Below are 27,327 nucleotides of genomic sequence, written 5' to 3' on the forward strand. Positions count from 1 at the left end.
AGACCTGTGCCACACACAACTCCTTTAGCCACTCACACAAAGAGGGTTCCTCCATTTGTACTCTCTGTTCTGGGCTGAAAAATGTCAGGACAGACCTGCCCCATGAGACCGTACAGGTGAAATATAAAGAGGTAAGACAGAGTCCTCTGCCCAGATGGAGAGAGACCTGCCCTGCTTCCCTGGGAGTTCTGGATACTGTGAGAGAGAAAGGGTTAAAGAAACCCAAGTCTGATGCAGGAGACAAACTCAGTTCTTTGGGGGCTCAGAGCCTAGCAGCAGTGACAAGAGAGAATTCTCCAAAAGGGCATGACAAAGGAAAGACACCACATATGTGGTGAATCAGGAGTGCTGAGAAGGCTTCCTGTAGGAGGTGGCACTGAAGTTGGCACAAGAATGATCCTCTATAGATGTTCAAAAAAAAAGGTGACGATTGAATTGTGCAGGGGAAGAAGTATGTAGGTATGGTTAGGGCAAGGGGTACAGGGTGAGGGCAGGTCAGGGGGAGGGGGGCGCCGTAAGGAAAGATGTGGAGAGAGGGCAGCCTGCCAGAAACTGCATGTGGCGGGGAGAACAGGATGAGATGTGGCCTGTGAGAGTGCCTGAGGTTCCAGGGGGAGGAGCTGAGTTCACACCAGCACCTCCCAGATCTGGAAGAGCTCCAGGGCCGGAGGCTGGTTTCCCTGTTTACAGTCAACTCCTGCAGGAGAGGAGGGGTGAGGGGAGGGGTGGCCACAGGGGCAGTCTGGTAAGCTCACTCCGGCTCCAGCTGGGCCCGAAGTGTTGCACTCACCACCAGCAGGCTCAGGCACTCGGGTCCCGGCCTGCCACCGCGCCATGGCCACGAAGGCAGACGGTAGGCCTGGGGGGCTCCCCAGCGGTGGCTGTGACCTAGCCCAAGAGCACATGCAAGCGGTCACCCGAAACTACATCACCCACCCCCGTGTCAGTGAGTACAAATCCCCAGAGGGTGAGGTTGGGGTGGGCTGCTGGGTCCCCAGGCTCTGCTTCTCAGGCTCAGGGAAAGGGGAGGACCGAGACTGAGGAAGACCAAGGGGGCTCTTGGTCCAGCAGAGTGATGTGGTGGACTGCCTGGACGAGGAGCGACCTCTGCAGATGGAGGTATGGGGTCCCCAGCCCAGGCTACCCCAGAGGAGAGGGCAGGGGTGTCCTTGCAGGAACCTCTCGGTCATCACCCTTATCCTGCGCTGAGACCCCAAGTTCAGAGAGAGCTCCCAATGGGCCCAAGTGTGTGTTTGTGATACACGCTCCTGTGTGAATATGTGCGTGTTTGGAGTACGAGCATGTGTACCAGAACATTCAGCATGAGGAAATGTATGATCAAGTGTTCTTAGGGAATATGTGTGGCAAGGCCAAGTATGTGCATTTTCAGGATGGAGAAATACATAACACTGTGTGTGTCACGTCAGTGGGCACATGTCATGTGTGCCTTACACGTGTCTGTGTGTATAATGCAGGGGAAGGATGTGTGTGCTCCCCCACTCGGGTGCGGATATGTGTAAATATGTGTGTGACAGCTTGCATGTGTGTATGACCAGAGTGAGGAAATGTGACAGTATATGTGCATGCTTTTACACTCAGACTGAGGGGGAATGTGTGTGTATGTGCACGAGTGTGCGTGCTCATAGGAACAACATGGGTATGTGGTCAGGTGATGTCTTATGTCTGTGTATGTACAGTTGGGGGAGGGTGAGTGCCTGGCATGGCCATGGGTGCTGGATTATTTACCCTTGTAGGCTTCCTAGGTGTGCCCAGATGTCTGGGGCACAGAAAGTGGTGAGGTTCTGAGGACCAGAGGGAGAGCCCCCTCCATCTGTCCTTGCCAAGGTCATTCTCCAATTCTCAGATTCTCAGACAGCCCCACACTGGAGTAAACCGGCCTGGCCAGCACCAGCCAAGCAGAGCCAGAGGCTCTTAACAGGGTGTGTATGGAGAGAAGCTGGCCCTCTCTAGTTACCTAGGCCATAGTGGGAGTGACCTGAAGGGGCAGCTGCGAGAGCTGGGTCTGCATTGAATGGAGTTGGCACCCACCCAGAACAGAGCAAGTACAGAGGGGGCAGGTCCAGAGAGGGCAGGTCCGGGGTGCTTAGGAGCAGAGCAGGGCGGGTGCTTAGGAGCAGAGCAGGGCGTGAGCAGGCGCCTCCAGAGGCCTGAGGCAGGCACTGAGGGGTGGAGTACATTCCAGCAAGGAGAAACTGAGTGAGACCGGATGTACCAAGGAGGCCCTGCAGGCCCTACCTCTTGGAGGTATGGGGGAGGGCAGAGATCCAGATTCTCCCCTGGGGCAAAGCAGGGGTCATGAAGGCCCAGAAATTTGCAGTGACTGGACCCCCCCTGGAGTCCAGAGCTCAGGCCTGGAGACCTGAGCCCAGTTGTCTCAAGTTGTCTAACCCTCATCCAGACCCAAGTGATGGCCCACCCCTGCAGGACCCTCCCCCACCATCACTCCCTGCAGTGTGCCCTCCCAGGGACCCTATGGGTGCAACCTCACCCCAGGGCCTCCTGCAGCCAGTTCCCTCCAGCCACGACCTTATTTAGAGTCAACAAGCCCTGGAGATTTGACCCAGGCTGGAACCCAGGGGTGTCAGCACCCCCATGCCTGCTTGTGTGTCACTCCATGTGGCCCCCACCCGGGTGAATGTGTCACACCCAACAGCTGACCCAGAGACCAGGGTCTGCAGAGGGGGAGCCCCTCCACCACGACTCTGCTCCCTGTGTTAAAGATGTTCCCGCAGTGACAAAGGCTACCTGTGCTTTTGCTGCATACTAGTGTCCTCACAGGGCACCCCCAGGGGCCAGCCCCAGCCTGACAGCCTCCACCCCTCGGAGCATACTGAGTTCCTCAGGGTGCTTCAGCACCCACAGCCTTCTCTGTTCCCACCTTCCGCCTCTGGGGCCTGAGGGGTTTCCTCTCTGAGGGGTGAGGACCAAAACCTAGAGCTGCTACCCTCAGTTGGCTGGAGGCAGGACTCCTGCCCTGGCCTCCTACCTGAGCACTGTATGCGCTCTGGGCAGGAGAACTTTATGCAGAGACAGAAAGAGCCCAGGAGGAGAGCTGGGGATCCCAGGGGGACAGGGGATGGGGCAGCTGGCTCCCAACTCCAGGGCTTCCTCAGCCAGAGATGGGGTGAGTCCAATAGAAGGCTTCCTGGAGGAGGAAGTGAACCAAACAGGCCTGAGGCATTAAGGGTGATTTCACTGCAGTGGCTGAGGGAATGGGCCAGAAGGGAGGGGGCAGGGTAGAATAAAGTGGGGAGTGAACCCTACCAATATCCACCCTGGGCAGAAAGGAACTCCTCCTCCTTCAGAGCTAGAACTCTCTCCCTGAGGGGAGGCGGCAGCTTGGGGCTTCATCCATTGTGTGGGGCAAAAGATGCTATGTGGGGTGGGAGGGAAGGGGGGAGGGGAGTAGCGCGCAGCACGAGCAAAGGACCGATGTCAGGCTGTCAGCCCTGCTGGAGGGACAGAGCCTGGTCAGATGATCACCCAGAGGCTGGAATGCCAAACCACTGAGGCAGGCTTTGCCGCCTGCCTCAGTTTCCTCAACTGAGAGGCCAGGAAGGTCACACTGAGTTTCACCGGGCAGGGTCTTGGGCTGATTCTAAGAAGCCTGGTCTTCCAGCCCCTGCCCTCCCTCCCCTAATCCCTCTGGAGGAGATCAGGGAGGAGGTGCGGGACCTACTGCCCCGGGCTTGCCCCCACCCCCACCTCACGCATGGGCGCCTGGCTCAGCCGGCTCCCAGGACGCTGCAGGTGTGGCTGGGCAGGCCCTAATTAGTGGGCTGCATGGAGCCCCGCTGAGCCTTTGACCAGGAAGGCAGTGGGGAGATGGGGGCAGGGAGGGGCTCCAGGCCTGCGGCCCTAAGTGCAACCCAAAGTGTCAGCTGGGACAATGGAGCAGGGGAGGGGGCAGAGCAGAGGGAGGGAGTGTCTGCAAAGTCTCAGGAAGGCCTATTGAGGGAGTGCCCCTCAGAGGTCTTCTGGGCCAGCCCACTGCCTCCAGCGCTACCCCCACCTTTCACCTCTCCAGGGTTGAAGGGTATGTCCCAAGGCTGGGGGAGTGCCACAGGATGCAGACTGATTTGTGGTGTGCCCCAGGAGAAATCAGCCAACTTCTGGGCCTTAATTTGCCACTGCATGCAATGGACACAATCAGTTGGGGGTGGATGCAGACAAAAGGCCTGGCTTCATTTCAAGGACACTTTTGTTGCTTAGCCACCACCTTGGCGGTGTCCAAACTAGACAGCTTCTAAGAAAAGATATGGTCTAGTCTGACTGGGGAGGCACAGAGTTCTAGTCTGAGGGGAGAGACATGATCCATCTCATTAAAGACTGACAAGCTGGAGAACAGGATGCCTTCTACAGTGGCATGGCTGAGGGCTGTGGCACTTCAGTGGGGAGCAGAGCCAGTGGCTGTCGGAGTCAGTTAAGGGCAGGGCACTGAAGGACGTCAAAAGTCGGGTGATAAACAGAAACGGCCACAGTGGAGTATCTGCAGTGAAAGGTCTAGGCTGTGGAGTGATGGACTCCTCCAGCAAGCATTTGGGAAGTCTACTAGAGCTAGGCCCTAGGGCTCTGGAAATCCAGAAAGGCAGCTTATAGCTGAGGCTGGTGGGATAAGATAGAGGCTTACAGACCACACGCTGGGCACCCAGCCCAAGGGCCTGGCCAGCAAGCAGCACTTCGTCCTGGCCCCTTGGCTACTCCCTGCCACTCACTGCTGCCCTCCCAAGGTAGAGTTATTGGATGTCCAGGTTAACAGGCTTCCCTCACAGAAGCTGTGAAATGTAGGGAACCGCTGTGAAGGAAGAGAGGAAGTTGAAAGACCCGTCTCCTAGGTAGAACTGGAAAGTGTTCCCTGGGGCTTTCTGGACCTTGGGCTCCTACCCCTCCCACACTCTCACCTCCCATCCAGCCTACCCACTCTACATCTTGCTTCTGCCATCTCAGCCCTTTTGGCTGGTCTGGTATTTTCTCTATAGCGCCAGCAAGAGGCTTGTCCCAGTGCTTTTTAAAATGAGGCTCTGATCCAGTGTACCTGGTCCTGTGGGGTGGCCTAGAGAGAAACCAGGTTGGAGAGTGCAAGGAGAGGGTGGAAGGTGGAGAAAGGAAGTCAGCAATGGAGCCCGACTTGCCAGAAGTTGGGCTGTGAAGGGCAGCAGCTTTGGAAGGACTGGGGCGGAGGGAGGGTTTTAAGATGGGAGATACCAGAGTTGCATGATGGAAGGGGCACAGAGAAGGAAGCACTGGCCTTCGGCCCTAGGGAGTAGTCATCTCTGGGGTCTGGGCCTCAGGACCAGGAGAGGCTGGCCTAGAGGGAAGGTTGGATACCTCCTCTATGGGAACTCGGAGGAAGCTGAAGGAGTTCCCCTGCTCCAGGCCCAAGCCCTAGAAGAATGGATCTTCTGGCGCCTCTTGTTCTTGAGTTTTCCTAACAGTCCATAAGCTCAGAAGAGCCTTGCAAATATCCCCGCAAGGATCACCTTGCCCAGTCATCATCCTAGCCCATGCCCTGGTGAAAGGAATGCAGATCAGACAAAAACAGGGGGATGATCACTGAGCCCCATACTGGGGAAGGTGTGAGCTGGGGGCATTTAGTTTCCCTTGGTGTGGGGTGACTTGGCACCAGACTTGTATGAAAGCCTGAGGGCTGGAAGCCAATGTGGTTTGACGGGAAGCAAGAGGTGGGGTCCCAGCCCCAGCTCTGCCACAAGCATGTTGGGTGACCCTGGCGTAGGTTTTCACCCTTCTGGACCCCATTCTCCTCCCCTTTTGAAAAGAGGCTTAGACCACTCTCTTCCCTTTGATGTCCTTCCAGTGAGTGACTCAGTGACCTCACGGACACTCTGGCCATCCTGCCATGCCACAGTCTCCGTGGTCTCATTCGTGCTTCACAGGGACCCCAGGGAAGAGCTGTGTCTCCCAGGTTGTAGTTGAGGGAGAGTCCCAGGATCTCTCAGCCAGCCCCTAGCAGAACCAAGATAGGCTTCCTGTCTGCCAGTCCATGGCTTTCCTATTGGGGTCCCCAACACTGGAGTTTGGGGCTCCCCAACACTGGAGTTAGAGGCTCCCTGTAAGCTGAGCTCATTTCCCCATTTGTGGATCTCTCCAGCCACTAGGGCTGGGACATTCTACTTCTTCCTCTTTCCTTGTCACTCTCTCCCCTCTCCCACAGGCACCCAGGGAGCCCAGGTTGTCCAGGCAGGAACTCTGGCTGGTTTTTCTCACCCATGCATGCACCAGCCCCCACCCCTCACACACCCAGACATGCGCACATGCACCATGCTCAATGAGTGTCAGGTGATGGAGGGAAGTGTGGTCCTGGTGGGGGGCAGGGAGGGCAAATCTCTACCCATTTCTAGCTGGGGGCCAGAAGCTTTTGGAAGATGTTGTGGGTCAGAGATGTAAGATGGGGGCTGAGGCCAGAGGGGAAGCAGCTTCAAGATAAGAAAGACCTCTTCGTAGTTGAGAGGGGAGGGGAGGATTCTGAAGGCCTCTGCCCTTGCCCTGGCCCTCCCCCCAGCCTCCTGCAGGTGTCCAAGCCAGCAGGGAGCCCTGCGGGCAGGGGCATGACCCTTACAGCAATGGTGGCTGGCCCTGTCACAGCTAATGACCCTGACAGCCCAGACTGGGAAGGGGGTGGGGGTGGTGCATACAGGGAGAGAAAGCAGAAGATGCTTCTGTGTGTGTGTGTGTGTGTGTGTGTGTGTGTGTGTGTGTGTGTGTCTGGGTGTGTGTCTGGGTGTGAGACCTCACCTACCTCCACTCCTCCCCCAGCCTACAGGACAGTGTGCAGCGTCAATGGGCCCTTGGTGGTGCTGGACCAGGTCAAGGTAAGATTCTTCCATATCTTCCCAGGCACCAAGGCCAAATCCCAGGGCTTCCCAGCCCCGGGTGCAGATCTCTTCTAAATTGCCCTACCTCTAGCTGTCCGCCATGGGCCCATCTGTCCCTTCTAATTCCCTGTCCCCCATCCCACACTCTTCCTCCCCAGCTGTCTCCCCCACCACCCTGGGTTTCCCTTCCTGCCTTTTCAGTGTCCCCCTCTGCCCGCTCTGGGCCCTCAGAGACCACTCTTTACTGCCAAGGGCCTGGGGGATCTGGGCTATTGTGCCTCTTTCTACAACGGTGGAATGGTTGTACTGAACTTCCTCACAAAGCTGGACTCTTCCACCTGCTGGTCCTGTGGGTCTTCTTTTAAAAGGAAGAGAAGGCAGAAGAGCCATGCCAGCTAACTTTTCTCCAGAGCTCAAGGTTTTCAGAGGCTTTTGGACTATCTCAGCCTGGGAACTAGCAGCGCGGGTGGGAAGTGAAGCGGGCCTCACGGAAGGAGATGGGATGTGGGCTCCTTTGTGTCCCCTGGGGCACCGCAGGACCAGGGCAGACTGACAGCATTTTGAGTTTGGGGTTGGGGATTCTTAAGGCATAAAGGGCCCTGCAAAGGTGCCAGATCACTCTGCTGTCCCCCTTCCACCCAACAGTTCCACCTCTCAGGCTCCCGCCAGACACCACCCTCCCCAGCCTGGAAATCTGGGGCCACCCTTGATCCCTCCCTTCCTGGACCCCATCTGTCAGTATCAGTGATCTATCAGCAACCTCCTACCCCACTGCTCCCTGATTATAGCCATGGTCTCTGGATCCCCAGCCTGGTGCCCTGCCATCCTCCATGCTGCCCCCCTGCAGCATTGACCCCTTTGCTCCCCTGCTTCAAACTCACCTAGCACGCACAGCACCTTCACCTTATAGGCCCCATGTTCTGTAAGGGTCCCTCCACACTTTTCCACTCTCATGACGCATCCTCTCCTTCCCCGACGCCCACTGTGCCACTACTTGGAAACCCACCCTGCCTCTGCACGGAGCTGCCTTTTGATGTCTCTAGGCCTTTGCTCCTACTTTTCCCTCTGCCTCTCCAACTACCTTTCCTCCATACCCTTTCTTCCTCTGACTCCTCCCCAAGGCTAGCTGAGAGGTCACTTCTTCTGGGAGTTTCACCCAGGCCCCTGGACAATGAGCCTGTCCCTCCTCTCCCTCTTCTGTACTGTCTTGTTGGCAGCATCCATCAAGGCATCAATCGGATCACCACCTGGCCACATGTCTCCTCCCTGCCCCCACAATGTCTCTCCTATTGGATATTACTCTTGAGCCCCCAGAGTCCCATACCACACTTTTACTGAACACCCAGTCCATTGTAGGTGTTCAGTTTGTTCAGAGGAAGGGTGAGTAAGTGAATGAGATGAATGAATGAGTAAGTGTTAGAATGACTAAACCAGACCCTCTTGTTTCTGGAAACCAGATCCCAAGTTCATAGAGACCTTACTGTCTGACCCACTAGTGCTGGGGATGCCCTGGGAGGAAGTGTGATGGAGTGGTTATGCATGTATGCACGGGGCTCACAAGGTCTGATTCAGACCTCTTCTGTTTTCACCTCAGCTCCATCTAGCTACCTCCTACTAGCTACCTGACAACCCTAGATTGGCAGCATTAGCACAGAACTCGTTAGAAATACAGGTTCTGGGGCTCCTACCCCGGACCAACAGAATCAGGAACTCTAGAGAGCTGGGGAGATACAGAAGTCAGACTTTAAAAGCCCTCCAGGTGATGTGATGCTTCCTGAAGTTTGAGAAGCAGCTGTTTAGGTTTTCAAATCCTAGTTTCCTCATCTAATATAGAAGAGAGTTGTTGTGAGGATCAAATCAGATAAATGTATTTTTACTATTCCTCCTTGAGAACAGCTAGCGTTAGCTCTGCCTGGAAGACAGAAATGCTAATATGCTGGAGTAAACAGCTGGTGCCATCTGCTGCCCCCGCTCATAGTATGGAGAGTCAGTACCTATGACATCCACTTTCCCAACTATAAAATGGAGCTAGACTGGGAAATGAGATAGACCCACGGTTCTGCGATTATTGGATGCATCTCTCTCATAGAACAGAATAACTGGGTGATGGAGATACCCAGGGAACCCTGGACTTGCAGAGGGCAGGAAAAGAAGCAGTAACGTGTAGTCTCTTAAGTTCAAGAGGCGGAGAAGACAGCTTTCCGTACTCCTCTCTGCGGCCCCACATCCCTATCCCCAGTCTAGAGTTGCTAGGGTAAAATACCCCAATTCATCCTCTACAGCGCCACCTTCTGCTCAAATTGAATCATACCCGCAATTAGGCCTCCCACTTCCATCCTTCCGAAATGGAAAAATTCTTGGGGGAAAACTTTTGTGTAGATCAGAGGTTCTGAGCCCAGGCAATAAGGGACTCGGAATCGTATGCAAACCTTTGAAGCTGGGTATTCGTGTGTCTGTACATTTTTCTAGGGACAGTTTCCATGATTTCATCTGATTTTTGGAGGTCTGAGTGTAGAGCATAAAATGTTAAAGCCTAAACCCCTGAGTGTAGAGTGTAAAAATGACTCCTCCAGATTATTAAACAGTCCCAATAGGACAAACAATTACACAGGAGTTTCACAGGCATTAAAGAGGAGTCTGGTTAGCTGACATCCACCTGCCTGGGATATATTAGAGAGATTTCACTTGAGCAGTGGTTTTTAAACTAGAGCATGCATGAGAATCCCCTGGAAGAACCCAAAGTTCTGATTCATCAGTCTGAGGTTAGGGCCCAGGAATCTGCATTTCTGACAAGCTCCCAAGCTGCTGTTGCTGCTGCTGCTGCTGCTGCTGCTGCTCACCTGGGGCCCACACTTGAAGATCCCCTACTCTACAAGATCTTCCGACTGCCGTATTTTGAGAAACAGCAGTCCTTACTGAGACTTGGAGAAAGCTCTCCCCTTATCCACCAGACTTGTCTCCAAGTGTCTGTGGCCACTTCCAAACTTTTAAAAGAAAAAGCTTTCAGAAGTATGTGTATCAGCTCTGAAGACAGTTTCCGAAGAGGGGCTCCAAATTGCCCTGGGCATTGGCAGAAAGAGAGGCCTTGGAGGCCAGGGCTTCCCTGTACAAGTCCTGCCAGGCTTGCCAAGAACTTCCCAGTCCTCTGAGTGTGTAGAGCAGCTCCCCTCTGCCCCCCCTCCCCCCCTCCCCCCCCCTCCCCCCGGCTGGCTGAGAACTCAGTGAAGCACAGAAGGTTGTACTGAACCATCCCCACCCTCTGCGGTCCTCCTAGTAACCAAGAATGGGAGGTGAGAGGATCAGGCTCTGAAATGGGGCTCCTTTGAGTATAAACTCATTGTTGCATCCTGGAATTCTCCCCCTGCACTCCCTGTCCCAACTGGCTATGGGCATCCCTGCCCCAAATAACTCACGCACGCACACACAGAGCCTAGTATTCTCTTCCTAAAGGATTCCAAACTATACACCCTCCATGACTGGGTGTGATGGTTCTGACAGTTCTTTCAGGCATCTGACTGTAATCTCTCTGCTATTTAAAGTTCATTTCCTCTGATTTCACCTCTCAGGGACACACAGGGCGCCACCTCCTCCACTCTCCTTTCCTTCCGCCCTCCGTCCCCCACATAAACCCACATGAAAAATGATGGCTTTTTATCACCCGGCTGCCTGGTTTCTATTGGGCCCATGGCCTGATTTCTTTGGGGCCCAACCTGGCCTGTGCTCTGTCCAGCAGTTTTCCTCCTGAGGTTAACAGCCCACCATGCAAGGAGGCCAGTGGCTGCGTCAGGTAGACAGGCCTACAGAGCGGCAGAGGAATGCCCCGACTTTTTTAAAACTTCTTTCCGCGGGGGCCTTCCGGCCCTTGCTCTTGGGCCCCCTCTTGTGGTTGATGAGCCAAAGACCGCTAGACGTGAGCTGCCCCGCCGACCTCAGCGCATTCCTCCTGGGGGGAGCCCAGCTCTCTCAGCAACCCCACTCAGAGGGGCTGGTTTAGGGGGCAACGGAGGTCGCCTTCCTGGCATCCTTTTCACAGGACAAGGAGGGACCCAAGCCGGAGCTTCCTCCAGTGACTTGTCAGAACTGCAAACCCTCCTGTCTCAGGTTTGACGCCCCCCCCCCTCCCTCGCAGGGATGCACCCTGTCACACCCCACTGGGAAATTGAGTCATAAGCCCCTCCTCCCAGACACTTAAGGTCACTATTTTGGGTAGAGCGGGGATTTAGTGATAGTAATGATGGTGGTAACCAGTCGCACTGTACTTGAACATCCCAAATTTTTATCACATTTTAATTACCAAAAAAAAAAAAAAATGCTCCTTATTACTAGTGAAACAAAAGACACGCAAATTTAACTATTTGTCCCTAACCTCCTTCCTCCCAGCCTCTTGAGACAGCCACTATAAAGATCCTGCTGTAAAGGGGCAAATAGATAGTATGTTAGAGGTTTACATTGGTGTTAGTCTCTTAAAACATATCAAGGATTCCCTCCATGTCAGTAGTTGCCCATTTTATTCATTCTTCTCAAGAGCAACATAGTAGGCGATAGCATGGATGTACTGTGGTTTATTCAATGGTTCCATTTTTTTAATGGTCCCATTATTGATAGACATTCAGTGTGTTACCAGGCTTTGCTATTGCAAATGGTACAGCAAAATAGAGCCCCTTTACACTAGTGCCTTTATTGCTATAAGATAGATCCTCCGGAATGAAGTTGCTGGTTCAAAGTGTATATTGCTTTTAAAATAGATTTCAAATAGATATTGATGATTTGGGGCAACACTGCTAGCCCGGCAATGTTGTGGTGATTCACATTCCAGTCAACCGTGTGTTAAAGGACCCACCCTCCAGCATCCTTGCCAGCCCTGGATATGTTCTTTCCTGGAATTTTGTCTATCTAATTGATGAAAACTAGTACCTTCCTGTTTTTATTTACATTTGAGGATCTTTTTATAAGTTTGGATTTTACTTTGTCCTCTGTGAAATCTTCCTACATACTGAGGTGTACATTTTGAGCTGTGGGTGCTCCTTTTTTATTGTTCGCGTTTGTTTTTGGTATTTTGCCATGCAGACATTTCAAATGTTTGTACAATCAAATATGTCTATTTTTGCATTTATGGCTTCTGGATTCCATACCTTGCTTAAAGACATCTCTCTTATCCAGCTTTTCTAGGAAAGCTGAGAAAAGGAAAGAAGAAAAACTCTTCTGGTTTTCTGTTTGTTTTAGCTTTGTATTTAAAGGTTTTATATGCCTGAATGTATTTGTGTTTATGACGTGGGTATCTTCTAAGTCGATACCCAGTTACGTTAGCACCCTTTGGTCAACAGATTTTGGTTTTCCCCATGAAGTAATATACCGCATTTGTTCTATAACAGTTTCATAAAATCTGGGATCTGTTTCTGGACTCTAATCTCTCCCACTTCTCTGTCTGCTTCACACCAACACTTAACCATTTGACTTTAGCAGTTTTAGAACACGTTTTAATATCTGATACATCAAATCCTCCACCTTGACGATTTTTGGATATTCTCAGACACTTATGAATTTTAAGATGTTTATTAAGTTCCAGAAGAAACAGCAATTTGCTGGAAATGCATTTAATTTCTATGCTTTTGAAAAGGATTTATATTTTTATGACAGTAAGTCATTCTGTCTTGGAAAACACTATTGTTCTCCATTTGTTCAGGGCTTGCTTTATATCCTCAGTAAGATTTTATTATTTTCTTGTACCTTTCTTGTTAAATTTTTTTCCAGATATTGTATGGCTTTGGGCCCTATTGTGAATGGATGTTTTTCCTAATTTCCTCTTTCATTTATGGCTGGAATAGAAAAAAAAAAAGAGTTGTTGTTGTTTTTTTTTAAATCAGTGTATAGGTGACACACAGTGGTACAAGAGATGGATTTTTATATATTTATCTTGTATACAACCAACTTCTTTTATTAATTCTGGGCATTTTTTGTTTTGTTTTTTAAGTAGAGCCTCTTGGGTTTTTCTAGGTATACAGTATCATCTGCAAATGAAGGGAATTATGTCTGCTTTTCTATTGGCAGACTTTAATTTTACTTGTGATTTTGAAGCAATTTCAAATTTATAAAAAGGGGCAAAAATAAAAATAGTGCAAGGAACATGCATATGGCCAATTGTTAACACTTTATTCCATTTGTTGTATCTTCTGCTCTGAGTGTGTGTATGTGTGTGTGCATAATTTTTTCCTAGGTCTTTTAAGGGTAAGTCATCCCCCAAAACTCCAGCATTTATTTCCAAAGAATATGGATATTCTCTTACATAACAACAGTAATTATCAATATCTGAAATTTACACTGATACTTTTACCTAATCTACATCTATATTCCAGTTTATCAGCTGACCTAATAAAGTCTTTTATAGCATTTTTTCCCCTCCAGCAGGGGATCCAGCCTCATCATGTCTGTTTAGCCTTCTGTAATCTGGAACATGTTCACAGCCTTTCTTTGACATTTCTGAAGAATACAATCTCCTCTCACTACCTTTAATAAATAAATAAATAAATAAATAAATAAATAAATAAATAAATAAATAAAGCATTTTCTATTTATGTTTATTGGTATACTTTTTCTTTTTTCTTTTTTGGTCTTATTGTATAAACTACAATTTCCAAAACACATTAAGTAACAATGGTGATACAGACATCTCTGTGTGTTATTGATTTTATTAGAAATAAAAATGGATTTAGCATTTCACCATTTAGAAGCTTATTGAAGTTGGTTTTGTAAATAGTCTAGTGTTCAAGGAGTTGCCTTCCATTCCTGTCCTACACAGGATTGTATAAGAAACGCTGCCAAATTTTATCAAAAGCTTCTGTGGTTTCTATTTACATAATTCTGTAGCATTTCTCTTATAATTCATACGTACAAACTCCCTATTATGAATTATATTGTCAAATGTTGAGATTGCCAGAAGTTGATTGATCTAGGCTTGCATTCTTTTAATAAACCCTATTTGGTCAAACTTGTTTGTTTATTTAATACACTATTTGATTTCACTGGCTAATAGTTTATTTATAACCTCTGCATCTATAAGAGAAATTGGTCTATGGGTTTTTGGGGGGTCCTATCTTTACTGGATTTGGGGTTGGGGGAGTTTTCTATTTTAGGTTTTGTTTCTTTCTAATGTTTATTTTCTGTTCCTCTTATTATTTTGGCTAGTTCTTCCAGTGTAATGCTGAATAGAATGATGATAGCAGGCATTATTGTTTTGCTCCTAATTTTAAAGGGAATGTTTTATACATTATATCAGAGTATGGTATTTTCTGTAAGTGTTTTGTGGATGCTTTTTGGAGTTAAGGAATTTCCCTTTTATTCTCTGTTTTCAGAGAGTTTTGTTCTTTAATCATAGATATCATGATTCCCTAATCATCAAAATTTTTTAATCAGGGATAGTTTTTTTAAGCTTTTTCTAGAATGTTTTCAGATGATCACAGGTTTTTTAAAAATCTTTCAATCCATTAATAAGGTAAATTACATTATTATATTTCTAATATTAGACTAACCTTGAATTCCTAGAATAATTCCAACGTGGTCTTTTTAATTTTTATTTGTGTGTATGTGTGTATGTATTTGCCTTCATTTTTTGTTTTTTAATATTTTTCTTTTATCATTTGGTTTGTAACTCGACCTTTTTTATACTTTTATGGATTTGATTTGTAAGTATTTTGTTCAGGACTTTTTCATCTATATTCATATGTGAGATTGTGTATAATTTTCTCATATTTATATTATTTTGTATCAAGGTTATCCTTGCCCCATAAATTAATTAAAGACCATCTCTTTTCCATTAATCTTTTTTTTAATATGAAATTTATTGGCAAATTGGTTTCTATACAACACCCAGTGCTCATCCCAACAGGTGCCCTTCTCAATGTCCATCATCCACTTTCCCCTCCCTCCCACCCTCCCATCAACCCTCAGTTTATTCTCAGTTTTTAAGAGTCTCTTATGGTTTGCCTCCCTCCCTCTCTAACTTTTTTTTTTCTCTTCCCCTTCCCCATGGTCTTCTGTTAAGTTTATCAAGAGCCACATAAGAGTGAAAACATGGTATCTGTCTTTCTCTGTATGACTTATTTCACTTAGCATAACACTCTCCAGTTCCATCCATGTTGCTACAAAAGGCCATATTTCATTCTTTCCCATTGCCGAGTAGTATTACATTGTATATATAAACCACAACTTCTTTATCCATTTGTCAGTTAATGGACATTTAAGCTCTTTCTATAATTTAGCTATTGTTGAAAGTGCTGCTATAAACATTGGGGTACAAGTGCCCCTATGCATCAGCACTCCTGTATCCCTTGGGTAAATTCCTAGCAGTGCTATTGCTGGGTCATAGGGTAGATCTATTTTTAATTTTTTGAGGAACCTCCAAACTGTTTTCCAGAGCGGCTGCACCAGTTTGCATTCCCACCAACAGTGCAAGAAGGTTCCCGTTTCTCCACATCCTTGCCAGCGTCTATAGTCTCCTGATTTGTTCATTTTAGCCACTATGACTGGCGTGAGGTGGTATCTCAGTGTGGTTTTGATTTGTATTTCCCTCATGAGGAGCGACGTTGAGCATCTTTTCATGTGCCTGTTGGCCATCTGGATGTCTTCTTTAGAGAAGTGTCTATTCATGTCTTCTGCCCATTTCTTCACTGGATTATTTGTTTTTTGGGTGTGAAATTTGGTGAGTTCTTTATAGATTTTTGATACTAGCCCTTTGTCCGATATGTCATTTTCAAATATCTTTTCCCATTCTGTCAGTTGCCTTTTAGTTTTGTTGATTGTTTCCTTTGTAGTGCAGAAGTTTTTTATCTTCATGAGGTCCCAATAGTTCATTTTTGCTTTTAACTCCCTTGCCTTTGGAGATGTGTCAAGTAAGAAATTGCTGAGGCTGAGGTCAGAGAGGTTTTTTCCTGCTTTCTCGTCTAGGGTTTTGATGGTTTCCTGTCTCACATTTAGGTCCTTCATCCATTTTTAATTTTTGTGACTGGTGTAAGAAAGTGGTCTAGTTTCATTCTTATGCATGTTGCTGTCCAGTTCCCCCAGCACCATTTGTTAAAGAAACTGTCTTTTTTCCATTGGATATTCTTTCCTGCTTTGTCAAAGATTAGTTGGCCATACATTTGTGGGTCTAATCCTGGAGTCTCCATTCTATTCCATTGGTCTATATGTCTGTTTTTGTGCCAATACCATGTTGTCTTGATGATTACAGCTTTGTAGTACAGGCTAAAGTCTGGGATTGTGATGCCTCCCACTTTGGTCTTCTTCAATATTATTTTGGCTATTCGGGGTCTTTTATGGTTCCATACAAATTTTAGGATTGCTTGTTCTAGCTTCGAGAAGAATGCTGGTGCAATTTTGACTGGGATTGCATTGAATGTGTAGATTGCTTTGGGTAGTGTTGACATTTTAATAATATTTATTCTTCCAATCCATGAGCACAGAATGTTTTTCCATTTCTTTGTATCTTTTTCAATTTCCTTCATAAGCTTTCTATAGTTTTCAGCATACAGATCTTTTACATCTTTGGTTAGGTTTATTCCTATGTACTTTATGATTCTTGGTGCAGTTGTGAATGGGATCAGTTTCTTTATTTGTCTTTCTATTGCTTCATTATTAGTGTATAAGAATGCAACTGGTTTTTGTACATTAATTTTGTATCCTGCAACTTTGCTGAATTCATGTATCAGTTATCCATTACTTTTGACGAGCTCAAGTAAATTTCAAATTATTTGTTCTTTGATTGTCAGAACTCACTTGTAAAACTCTCTGGGACTGGTGTTTTCTTTGTGGAAAGATTTTACCTATGCAGTATCTTAAAAATTGTAGGACTATTCCAGCTTTCTGTTTAGTTTTTGATTGGTTTTGGTTTGAGTTGTATTCTTTTGGGACTTTATCCATGTCATCTAAGTTCCGAACTGTATTGCATAAAGTTGTTAATAATTCTTTTTTGTTACTTTTTAATATTATCAGTATAGCTAGTTTTGGCTTTTTTATTCCAATAATTATTTATGTCTTTACCCTTTTCTTAATGAGTGTTGCTAGAGATTTGTCTAGTGTTTTTTTTTTTAATGTTTATTTATTTTTGAGAGAGAGACAGAGCATGAGCCAGGGAGGGGCAGAGAGAGGGAGACACAGAATCTGAAGCAAGCTCTAGGCTCTGAGCTGTCAGCACAGGGCCCGATGCGGGGCTTGAACCCACAAACTGTGAGATCATGACCTGAGCTGAAATCAGACGCTTAACCAACTGAGCTACCCAGGCGCCCCTAGAGATTTGTCTATTTTATGAGGCTTTTCAAAGAACCAATTTGGATTTTGATCTTCCTTGTTATATATTTGTTCTCTGTATTAATGATTTCTGCCCTTCTAATATTTTTTACTATATTGTTTTTTTTTAAGGATTTTCTTTTAATTCCATTTAGTTAACATACAGTGTTATATTAGTTTCAGGTGTACAACTAGTGATTCAACAATTCTGTACCTCAGCCGGTGCTCATCACAAGTGTCCTCCCTAATCCCCATTCCCTATTTCACCCATCCCCCCACCCTACTTTATTGGGGGTTTTAATGCTGTTCTTTTTTCTAACTTTTCATGTTGCATACTCTTAAACTTCCTCAATTTTTTTTCTTTTTTAATGTAAGCATTCAAAGCTTAAATGCATCACAGATGTTGATATATAGTTTTTCATTATTAGTGCAAAATATGTTCTAATTCTACATTCTCTATATTAGGTGTTTAAATTTCCAAATATATGTTTTTTCTAACTATCTTTTTATTATTGATTTCAAACTTATTTTGATTATGGTCAGAAAACATGGTACAGCTTGATTTATTCTATAGGTCATGACATGAAGTTATACCCTTTTTCATTCTTTTCTATTTCATTTATCATTTAAGTTTTTATTTCCTCTGATATCCAAAGGAGTTATTTAGAGGAGTACATTAACTTCTAGGAACACTGTGGGGAGTGGGGATAAAAAAATATCATATTTTTATCATTTATCTTTATCAAATTACTATTATGGGGGTGCCTGGGTGGCTCAGTTGGTTAAGCATCTGATTTCTGCTCAGGTCATGATCTCGTGGTTCATGAGTTCAAGCCCCCACATCTGGCTCTGCACTGACAGTGCAGAGCCTGCTTGGGATATTCTCTCTCTCTCTGCCCCTGTCCCACTTGTGCTAGTTCTCTCTCTCTCTCTCTCTCTCTCTCTTTCTCAAAATAAATAAATAAACTTAAAAAAAAAAAGATTATGATTATGACTTACTCCCTGAAGTAAATCAACCACCTGGGAAGCAAGGTGAGGGAGCCTGAAGGATGTTATGCATTCTCTCCAGTGCCTCCCCAGAAAGAAAGTGCAAGTACAGGTACAGGGCTTAGCTCTCTTGGTGCTGACAGCCAGTGTCAGTGGGGAGGGTCTGCTCTCTCAGCCCAGACTCCTTGGCCCAGCTCATAGCCTCTTCTAGATGTGGGGAAAGACCAGGAACCTGGTTTCCTGAGCATGTGCAGACTGCAGAGCTCAGGATTCCCTTGGGGCAGACCTCCACCTGCCTGACCTGCTGCCTATGGTCCTGGAGGGACAGCCTAATCATTTTTTAATTAAATTATAATTCACATATCATAACCTTCATTCTTTTAAAGTGCACAGTTCAGTGGCTTTTCGTATATACACAGAGTTATGCAACCATCACGACTACTTGATCGCAGAACATTTTCATCTCCTCCAAAAGAACACCTGTACCTGTTAGTCATCACCCCCAATCCTCTCTCCGTCCAGCCCCCAGCAACCCCTAATCTTTCTATCTTCATGGATTTGGCTATTTCAGACACTTCGTATCAATGGAATCATGTAAGACGTGGCCTGTCGTGTCTGGCTTCTCTTAGCATGTTTCAAGGCTCATCTATGTTGCAGCATGTTATCCTATTTCATTCCTTTTTAAGGCTGAATAATATACCATGCTACAGATACACCATCTTTTGTTTAACCATTCATCAGTTTGTGGACATTTGGGTTGTTTTCACTTTAGGGCTATTATGAATAATGAGGCTACTTGATTATGAACACTTATATGCTTTCATGCACAAGTTTCTGTGTGGTCATGTGTTTTCATTCCTCTTGGGTTTAATACCTGGGAGTGTAATTGCTGGCTCATCCAGTATCTCTGTATTTAACCTTTCGAGGAAGTGCTAGATTGTGTTCCAAAGTGGTGGCAACATTTTACATTCCCACCAGCAGTGTCCGAGGGTTCCAAATTCTGCACACCCTCAACAACACTCATGATCATCTGTCTTTTTTATTACAGCCACATTCGTGAGTGTGAAGTGGCATCTCATTGGTCTGCATTTCTTTAGTGGCTAATGACGTTGAGCATCAACATGTGCTTATGTGCTTACTGTTTGTTTGCATATCTTCTTCAGAGAAATATGTATTTAGATCCTTTGCCCATTTTTTAAGGTAGGGTATTTGTATTTTTACTTTTGAGTTGTAAGAGTTCTTTATATATTCTAGATATTAGCCTGGTTCTTTTTAAACTGACAAGAAAAGATACTACACTTGATCATAGCCAAAAGAGAAGTGATTGCCTCATTCTTTTTATTTCTGAATGCTGTGAGGATGACATGTGAATCAGCCCCAGCCCCATAGCTAGGGAAAGACTGCCACTGGCACAAGGGGACACCTGGCAGCCCAGGAGAGCACTGTGCCAGTGTTTTCACCATTAGTCCCCAGGGGCAGAAACAACTGTCCATGGGACCTGAACAGTCGTAATAACTACTACATTTTACAGAGCTGTTACAAGGTGCCGGGCACCAGCTAATGACTTTACACATATCACTTTCTCTCCGTACAATCTCTTTGAAGTAGGTATTATTATCATCCCCATTTGAAAGATGAGGCTCAGAGACATTAAGGAACTTCCACAAGGTCACACAGCTTCTAAGCATCAGAGCTTCAATTCTAACCCTGGTCTCCCAGCTCTAAAGTTGACACCCCTACCCGTCCAGGTACACTGACCCCCAAACAGAATTCAAACGTTGCACTTCCCAGCCCCTCAAGCTCACTTCCAAGAGGGGAGATAGAAGCTTGAGACAGGGTCAGGGAGGGATGGGGGGAGACAGGGACTTCACCTCTGGTCTCACCATTGCTCTGGTCTCATGTCTGCTCTCCTCTCCTGCTAGTTTGCCCAGTACGCTGAGATTGTCAACTTCACCCTCCCTGATGGGACTCAGAGAAGCGGGCAGGTGCTTGAGGTGTCAGGGACCAAGGCAATTGTTCAGGTAAGTGGTGTCAGTGCCATGTTGGCTGAATAAATGAACAGACCCAAAGTTCCTGACTATCTTATAAGCTCTGAAGGCAAAAAAAAAGTCCTATTTTCCCAGAGTGTCTTGCCTAGAGCTGGGTTCCAAGGGAGCATAGAATGGAAGGCCCCATTGTCCCCAGCAAGCCCCTTATTAGAGTAACCTCTTGTCCCGTAGGTGTTTGAAGGAACCTCTGGGATAGATGCCCAGAAGACCACCTGCGAATTCACAGGGGACATCCTACGGACTCCAGTGTCAGAGGACATGCTAGGTAAGGGTGGGGGTGAGGTGGGATGGGGAGCTCCTGCGTCCTCCCAGCCTAGCTTCCCTAACCACACACTTAGCACTGCATAGCCATTGACTCTTTGCATGTCTGCCTCCCTGTGAGTTCGTAGAGGTCAGAGGTTTTGTCCTCTCTTTGACCCCCAGCTCCAGCTCAGGGCTGGACATGCAGCAGATGTCCAGTAAATGAGGAAGGCAGTTTCAACAAACTGGAGGCACAGTAGGTAACCATCTATTTGTGGTTAGGCTGAAACAGAGTGCACATCCTCCAACTTTCTCCCAAGATCTGCCACACCTGGACCTCTCCTCTTTCCAGCCCTAAAACCCTCCATTAGAGTCATTTCCTGGGCCAAGGCCTCAGCTGTAAAGATTTCTAGGCAAGGAGGGAAGATCCCCAAGGAAACAGTCACTGTAGCCAGCTCTCTGGGGATAACGGAGGGTTGAGGGGAGAGGGACATGTAAGAGGCAGGTGGGAGCCGGTGATGGTGTGGATGGTGAGCAGCAGTGAGGGAGACGTGAGGCTGGCCCTAAGCATCTCCCAACATCCTCCCCCACCCTCAGGTCGGGTTTTCAATGGCTCCGGTAAGCCCATTGACAAGGGGCCAGTGGTCATGGCAGAGGACTTCCTGGACATCAATGGTGAGTGACCAGAGAGGCTCTGGACAGCTTTCAGGAGCCAGCTTCCAACCACCTTCCCCACCCCTAGCCATCACCTTTGCCACCTTGGCCTTGGAAGTTCTGCACCAGACACAGGCCAGGGGCAATTGGCCAGGGCTCACCTCCAAAGGCTGGTCAGACTACCAGGCAGATCAGGTGTGCTCTGAGCACTGTAGAGGCCTGTCTGTCCCCAAATCTGCCACAGAGCCTGAGATACTGCCGTAAGCCCTTCATATCCAGTTCCTTTAAATGCCATCATCATGTGCAAAGTTCCATGTGTGCCCCAGGACCATCACTCTCCTGCCTTCCAGTTCCCTGTCCCCACCCCTCAGAGCTGCCTGGGGTGGCTTGCAGAAGCAAACACAGCCCCTTCCCGGTGGGAGGCCCTCCTGAGTCCTCCAATCCTGTCAGTTCTGAGGACAAGATGGAGGCCCACAGAGGTCTGTGGCTGGCCCCAAACCACTCAGCAAGTCAGAGGCAGAGCGGAGCAAACACATCCACTCAGACAGCTCCCCAGGTCATCCTCAGTTCCTTCGTGCCCCACAAAACACCTGCTCAGCCTGGACTCCTCCCACCTGCCTGCCACTTCCAATGTGCCAGGTAGTGCTATCCAAGGGAGTACTGAACTGTGGCTATTTAAATACGAATTAATTCAAATGGAATCAACTTTCATTTCAAAACCACATCTCATGCTCCCAATGCCACATGTGGCTAGGGCTAGTGTAACTGGGCAGTGTAGTTACAGTACATTTTCATCACCACAGAAAATTCTGTCAGATAGTGCTGCTCTGGAGTCTGGAGCAGGGTTGGGGGAGGGCAGGGAGGGACTTGAGCCCTTGAGCATGGGTCCATGATCGTCCTCTCCCAGGCCAGCCCATCAACCCCCATGACCGCATCTACCCTGAAGAGATGATTCAGACGGGCATCTCTCCCATCGATGTCATGAATAGCATTGCCCGTGGTCAGAAGATCCCTATCTTCTCAGCAGCCGGGCTCCCCCACAATGAGGTGAGGCCTGCGGGGTCCTGCGGACACGACCAAGAGGAAGGGATGAGGCAGAGGCCAGGGCTGGTGGGCCAGTGAGGACGGTCTCCTGTGTCAAGCAGTCAGGGACCAGCCAAGCAGGGGTCTTCGCCATCCAGACTGGCAGTTGTCCTCTGGCAGCTCATGGACTTGGAGCTGCATAGGCCTCCTCATTGTCCCCAAGCAGGTCTTCAAGCCTCGACCCTGGGAAAGGCTGTAGGGCCTGGGGTAGCCCTTTCGCCTTTCTGCCCTGGGATCCCTCCTGCCAAAGGCCTTGGCAGGAGGATGGATTGGAAATTGCTCCATCCATCATCCTCAGTGGTGCTGAGTGGGCTGGACTCTGGGTCTGGGCTCTGACTCTGACGTTCTTCCTCCCAATCCACTCCACCCCAGATTGCCGCCCAGATCTGCCGCCAGGCTGGGCTGGTGAAGAAGTCCAAGGCTGTGCTGGATTATCACGATGACAACTTTGCCATTGTCTTTGCAGCCATGGGGGTAAGAGGAGCTGGACAGATTGGCAAGTTCTGGCAGCCTTGTCTCCCTTGGACCCTGGCTCTGTCTGATCTGATGAGGGAGGCATAATCCTTCTCCCTGAGAAGCTGTCAGAGTCCAGGCCTGTCTGGTGGGAGAGGCAAAAGCATGACTGAAGGTGGGCTCAGTGACTAGGACAGTGTGTCCCTCAAGCCATCCCAAAGGACATGGCAGCTATAAGATGAGCCCAGGATGACCTGGAGGAGGGAGAAGCCAGGGAATTTGGGGAGACAAGACACCTTCAGAGAGGGGATATGATGGGGCCCTCAGAGGGCCAGAGGAGGGTTTTAGCAGGGGAGCAGCTGGCTAAGTAAGGGGTTGGGATGGCACTGAGCAGAGCTCAACCTGAAGAAATCTGAACTCTTTGGGAACCTGATGAGATCCCAAAGATGAGAGCAACCCAGCCCCTGCCTTCTCAAGTTCAGGGTCATCCCAGGAACTGGTAGCCAGTCAGTCAATAGGCTTTACTGAGAAGATATGGGAGGGGCCAGGGCCCCTGCCCTTAGGCTGCAGGGACCCCTCTCCAGCCCTCCCTGCTGTGTGTCCAGGTGAACATGGAGACAGCCAGGTTCTTCAAGTCCGACTTCGAGCAGAATGGTACCATGGGGAACGTCTGCCTCTTCCTGAACTTGGCCAACGACCCCACGTGAGCCATCCCCTGGTACCCAGACTGCCTTCAGGCAGCAGGCCCCGTCCCCTCCCAAAATCCAGAGTACCAGGGCTCAGAAGTATCCCAGAACCACAGCCATTGGCCCAACCCCTGGTTGTGCAGAGGGGAAAACTGAGGCTCGGTAAGGGGTAGGGACAGCCCACAATCCTGCCTGCCACCTGCAGTCCTCTGTCCTTCCTATAGTCTGCATCCAGCCACTGTCCCAAGTCAGGGCTCTTCATCCTTGCACCACCACCAAAGTCCCCACTATAGACAGATTTCCCTAAACGCTTTGTTTGCAAAAACTGCTATTTGTTAATTTTTTTTATTTGAGTATAGTTGACATATACTGTCATGTTAGTTTTAGGTGTGCAACATTGTGACTGAATTTCTCTATAGGGTATGCTGTGCTCACAAGTGTAGCTGCCATCTGTCCCCAAGCAACATCGTTACCATACCATTGACTATATTCCCTCTGCTGTGCCTTTCATCCCTGTGACTTATTCACTCCATAACTGGAAGCCTGGATCTCCCGCTCCCCTTCACCCATTTCACCCATCTCCCCACCCCTTCCCTCCAGCAACCATTTGTTTATTCTCTGTATGTATAGGTCTGATTCTGCTTTTTTGTTTGTTTATTCATCTGGAAAAACTGCTATTTTTAAAGTTTAGGAAATGTGAGTTTAAATCAGTAGGTCAGGTGGATGAAGAAAAAACATCTAAGCTGTCCTGGGTACTGAAGGTATTCCTAAAAGTAAGTAACAGAATTCTGGAGGCCAGGATGATGTCACCAGAGGAAAGGCCCACAGGCTCAGAGCTTGAGGATTGAGGGCACCTGGAGTCAGAGGAAGGGATTCAGGAGAGCTCCAAGTGGAAGGGAGCTGCCAAGCGGGCAGGGCAAGTGTACAGAGCACGCCCACTACGTGTGCTCTGGAGTAGTGAGGGGAACCTTACAGAAAGAATCCAGAGGGTGCCCCAGCTGAGCCAAGTGCAGGGGGATGAGGGGGCAGGGGAGGCTGGGGAAGAGAGAGCTACAGCAGGAGCCCTGCCCCTGCCTAGCTCTGATGGGCCAGAGCCCCTAATTTTCGGGCCCGCAGGGACAGGGTGCTGTCACCCTTGCCAGACACTCCCGGCCCTGCCTGTCCCACTCTCACCCAACTCTCTGCCTGTCCCAGGCTCCCTACCCCTTCCTACCTTGAACAGGAAGGAGGAGTGTCAGGATCGGCAGACTGTCCACCCCCAAGAACCATAGCCGTGACCTGGGGGCTGGGAGCGGAGGCTCATCTTGTCCACTCCTCTGCTGCTATGCACGGTTCCCTTTCCACTCAGCACTGGGGCTAAACGGACCTCTGAGCTCTCTAAACACTGGCTGTACCTCCAGGATCGAGCGGATCATCACCCCACGCCTGGCACTGACCACTGCTGAATTTCTCGCCTACCAGTGTGAGAAGCACGTGCTGGTCCTACTGACCGACATGAGTTCCTATGCAGAGGCCTTGCGGGAGGTGAGGCAGCTGGTGAAGGGTGTCAGGGTCACGCCTGCCTCTCCCTGGTCCCTACACCCCAAAGCTCTCCTACCCAGGCCTGCCCCTATTCCATTTCTCATAGTCACTGAACCTCCCACTCTCCCTTCCTTGTATTAGCCTCTTGCCCCCTTCCTTACCCCGGTGACACTGATATCGCAGGTCTCCGCTGCCAGAGAGGAGGTGCCCGGGCGCCGAGGTTTCCCAGGATACATGTACACAGACCTGGCCACCATCTATGAGCGGGCAGGCCGTGTGGAGGGCCGGGGAGGATCCATCACTCAGATCCCCATCCTCACCATGCCCAATGATGGTGAGCCTCTTCACTGCCCAATACCCTCTGCAGCCCTACTGCCCTCCTTTCCCACTGGGATGCTTAAAGGGCTCACGGTTTTTTGCATAGATGTGCAGTAGCTCTGTTCATCCATCAAGGAGTTCACTCTCTTTTCCTCACCTCCACATACCCCATCACTCCCATGAGAGGAACAGAACCCACGTGGCCCTGATTGGGTGGAGATGTGGGCCGTGTCTACACTGAGACCAGTGCATTTCTTTGCAGACATCACCCACCCAATCCCAGACCTGACGGGCTTCATCACAGAGGGACAGATCTACGTGGATAGACAGCTTCATAACAGACAGGTATTGTCCCCTCCCTACCCACCTAGTGCTCTCCTCACCACCCCCAGAGACACTGGCTGTCTGATGCCCCATCACCTGCCATGCTTGATTTCTCTGTGAATTAGGAGGGGCCAGGCAAGGCTAACTCCAAAGAGGAGATGACCCGGGAAGACTGTGTGGTTCACAGACACAAGACAAGTCTGGCTAGAATCCAGCCTACCTGACTGGAACCTTGAGAAAATAATCTTTCTGATCCTAGGTTTCCTTACCTATAAAATAGAAATAATAGTATTTATCACACAGTGGAGTGCGTGGCAGCATGTAGAAAGCATCCAGCAGATAGTAGATACTAAATGAATACCACTTCTCTTTCCTTTCCGGTAATTTGCTTTGGTGAACAAAACAATGGGTAACTGACACAAGTAGATGGTGAATAATGTGCTAACAGGTGAGAAAATGTGTCTGTCCCATCTGAGGTTAAAGGCAACCCCTGTGACTTTTTCCTCTTTGCTTAGTAGGTTCCTTCTTTGCAGCTATTAACTAATAAGCTTTAACCCGGTTTTTGTCCAAATAACCAAAAGTTTTTAAGTAGTGACTTTCATTACCTAATGTCATGTCATCTCCGCCCTCCACCCTCCTGTCCAGGAGCACACCTATAGACACCCGCATCCCAAGCCCTAAAATCTGTGGGCCATAAAGGAGGACAGGGTATGAGCAGCCCACCTCTCTGTCAGATGAGTGAGGACCAGTCTCTTAAGATTCTCAGGGGGAAGAGAGACAAGTAGGGGTAGGAAGGAAAGGAAAGTTTGGACCCTGCCTTTTGCCACTCGCTTCTTTTGCTCCCCTAGATCTATCCCCCCATCAATGTGCTCCCTTCCCTGTCGAGGCTAATGAAGTCCGCCATTGGGGAGGGCATGACGAGAAAGGACCATGGAGATGTCTCCAACCAACTGGTAAGAAGGAGAGGGCCCAGGGGCTGGCGGGTAAGTTAGTTTCAGAAGCTGGAGGTTTGTGCCGGTACCCGGACCACGAGCTTTTCTCTGGCAAAATCCCTCCCCCTTTGGGGTCCCCACACAGCCAAACTGGGGGCCATTGGACTTCTGTGATATGCCTGCGGTGACCGATGGACCGTCCCTCCCCCCTTCACCCAGTATGCTTGCTATGCCATCGGGAAGGATGTGCAGGCCATGAAGGCGGTGGTGGGGGAGGAGGCGCTCACTTCCGAGGACCTGCTCTACCTGGAATTCCTGCAGAAGTTCGAGAAGAACTTCATCAACCAGGGTGAGGCGCATTGGGGGTGGTCAGGCAGTAACTCCCTTACCTGGCTGCGTATGCACGCACGCACGCACATGCACACACTCCTACTCTGTCCCTAGGTCCCTACGAGAACCGCTCCGTGTTTGAGTCCTTGGACCTGGGCTGGAAGCTGTTGCGCATCTTCCCCAAGGAGATGCTGAAGCGCATCCCGCAGAGCGTGTTGGATGAGTTCTACTCCCGCGAGGGGGCGCCGCAGGACCCCGCGTCAGACACAGCGCTCTAGCCCTGCCCACAGTCAGACCCCAGACTGTGTCCTGGGACCCCTGCTATACCCGTTCTACGCACGCCTCGAGTTCCACACACCCAACCAACCGCTTGAGTGCTCACGGTCCGCACCCCGCCCACTCCCACGCTTCATCCCTCTGCCTGGAGTCCCTGCACTGGGCAAGAACAAAAGGTTGTTAAGCCTGTATCAAGCACTTGAGAATCACCTAGAGAACTTTGCAAAATACCAAGGCCCAGGCTCCAAACCAGATCAATTAATACAAATCTGTAGACAGAAGTCCTCTGCATCAGTATTTTTCCCCCAGGTACAGCCAGATGGCAACCACTGGTATAGAGATG

General features: G+C 48.8%; 1 protein-coding gene across 1 annotated transcript; it reads left to right on the plus strand.

The window, feature by feature from the left end:
• The first annotated feature begins 717 nt into the window (after positions 1-717).
• On the plus strand, positions 718-27,067 carry ATP6V1B1 (ATPase H+ transporting V1 subunit B1). Its single transcript, XM_019441287.2, has 14 exons — positions 718-946; positions 6,796-6,851; positions 20,042-20,140; positions 20,339-20,432; positions 21,005-21,082; positions 21,969-22,108; positions 22,517-22,618; positions 23,203-23,300; positions 24,684-24,807; positions 24,988-25,138; positions 25,385-25,467; positions 26,295-26,399; positions 26,598-26,727; positions 26,823-27,067. Exons 1-14 carry the CDS (start codon positions 835-837, stop codon positions 26,984-26,986), a joined length of 1,536 nt encoding a protein of 511 aa, XP_019296832.1. The 5' UTR covers positions 718-834; the 3' UTR covers positions 26,987-27,067.
• The last annotated feature ends 260 nt before the right edge of the window (positions 27,068-27,327 follow it).

This window comes from Panthera pardus, unplaced genomic scaffold (assembly GCF_024362965.1).
Source record: "Panthera pardus isolate Hobbes unplaced genomic scaffold, ASM2436296v1 HiC_scaffold_25, whole genome shotgun sequence".
NCBI lineage: Eukaryota > Metazoa > Chordata > Mammalia > Carnivora > Felidae > Panthera > Panthera pardus.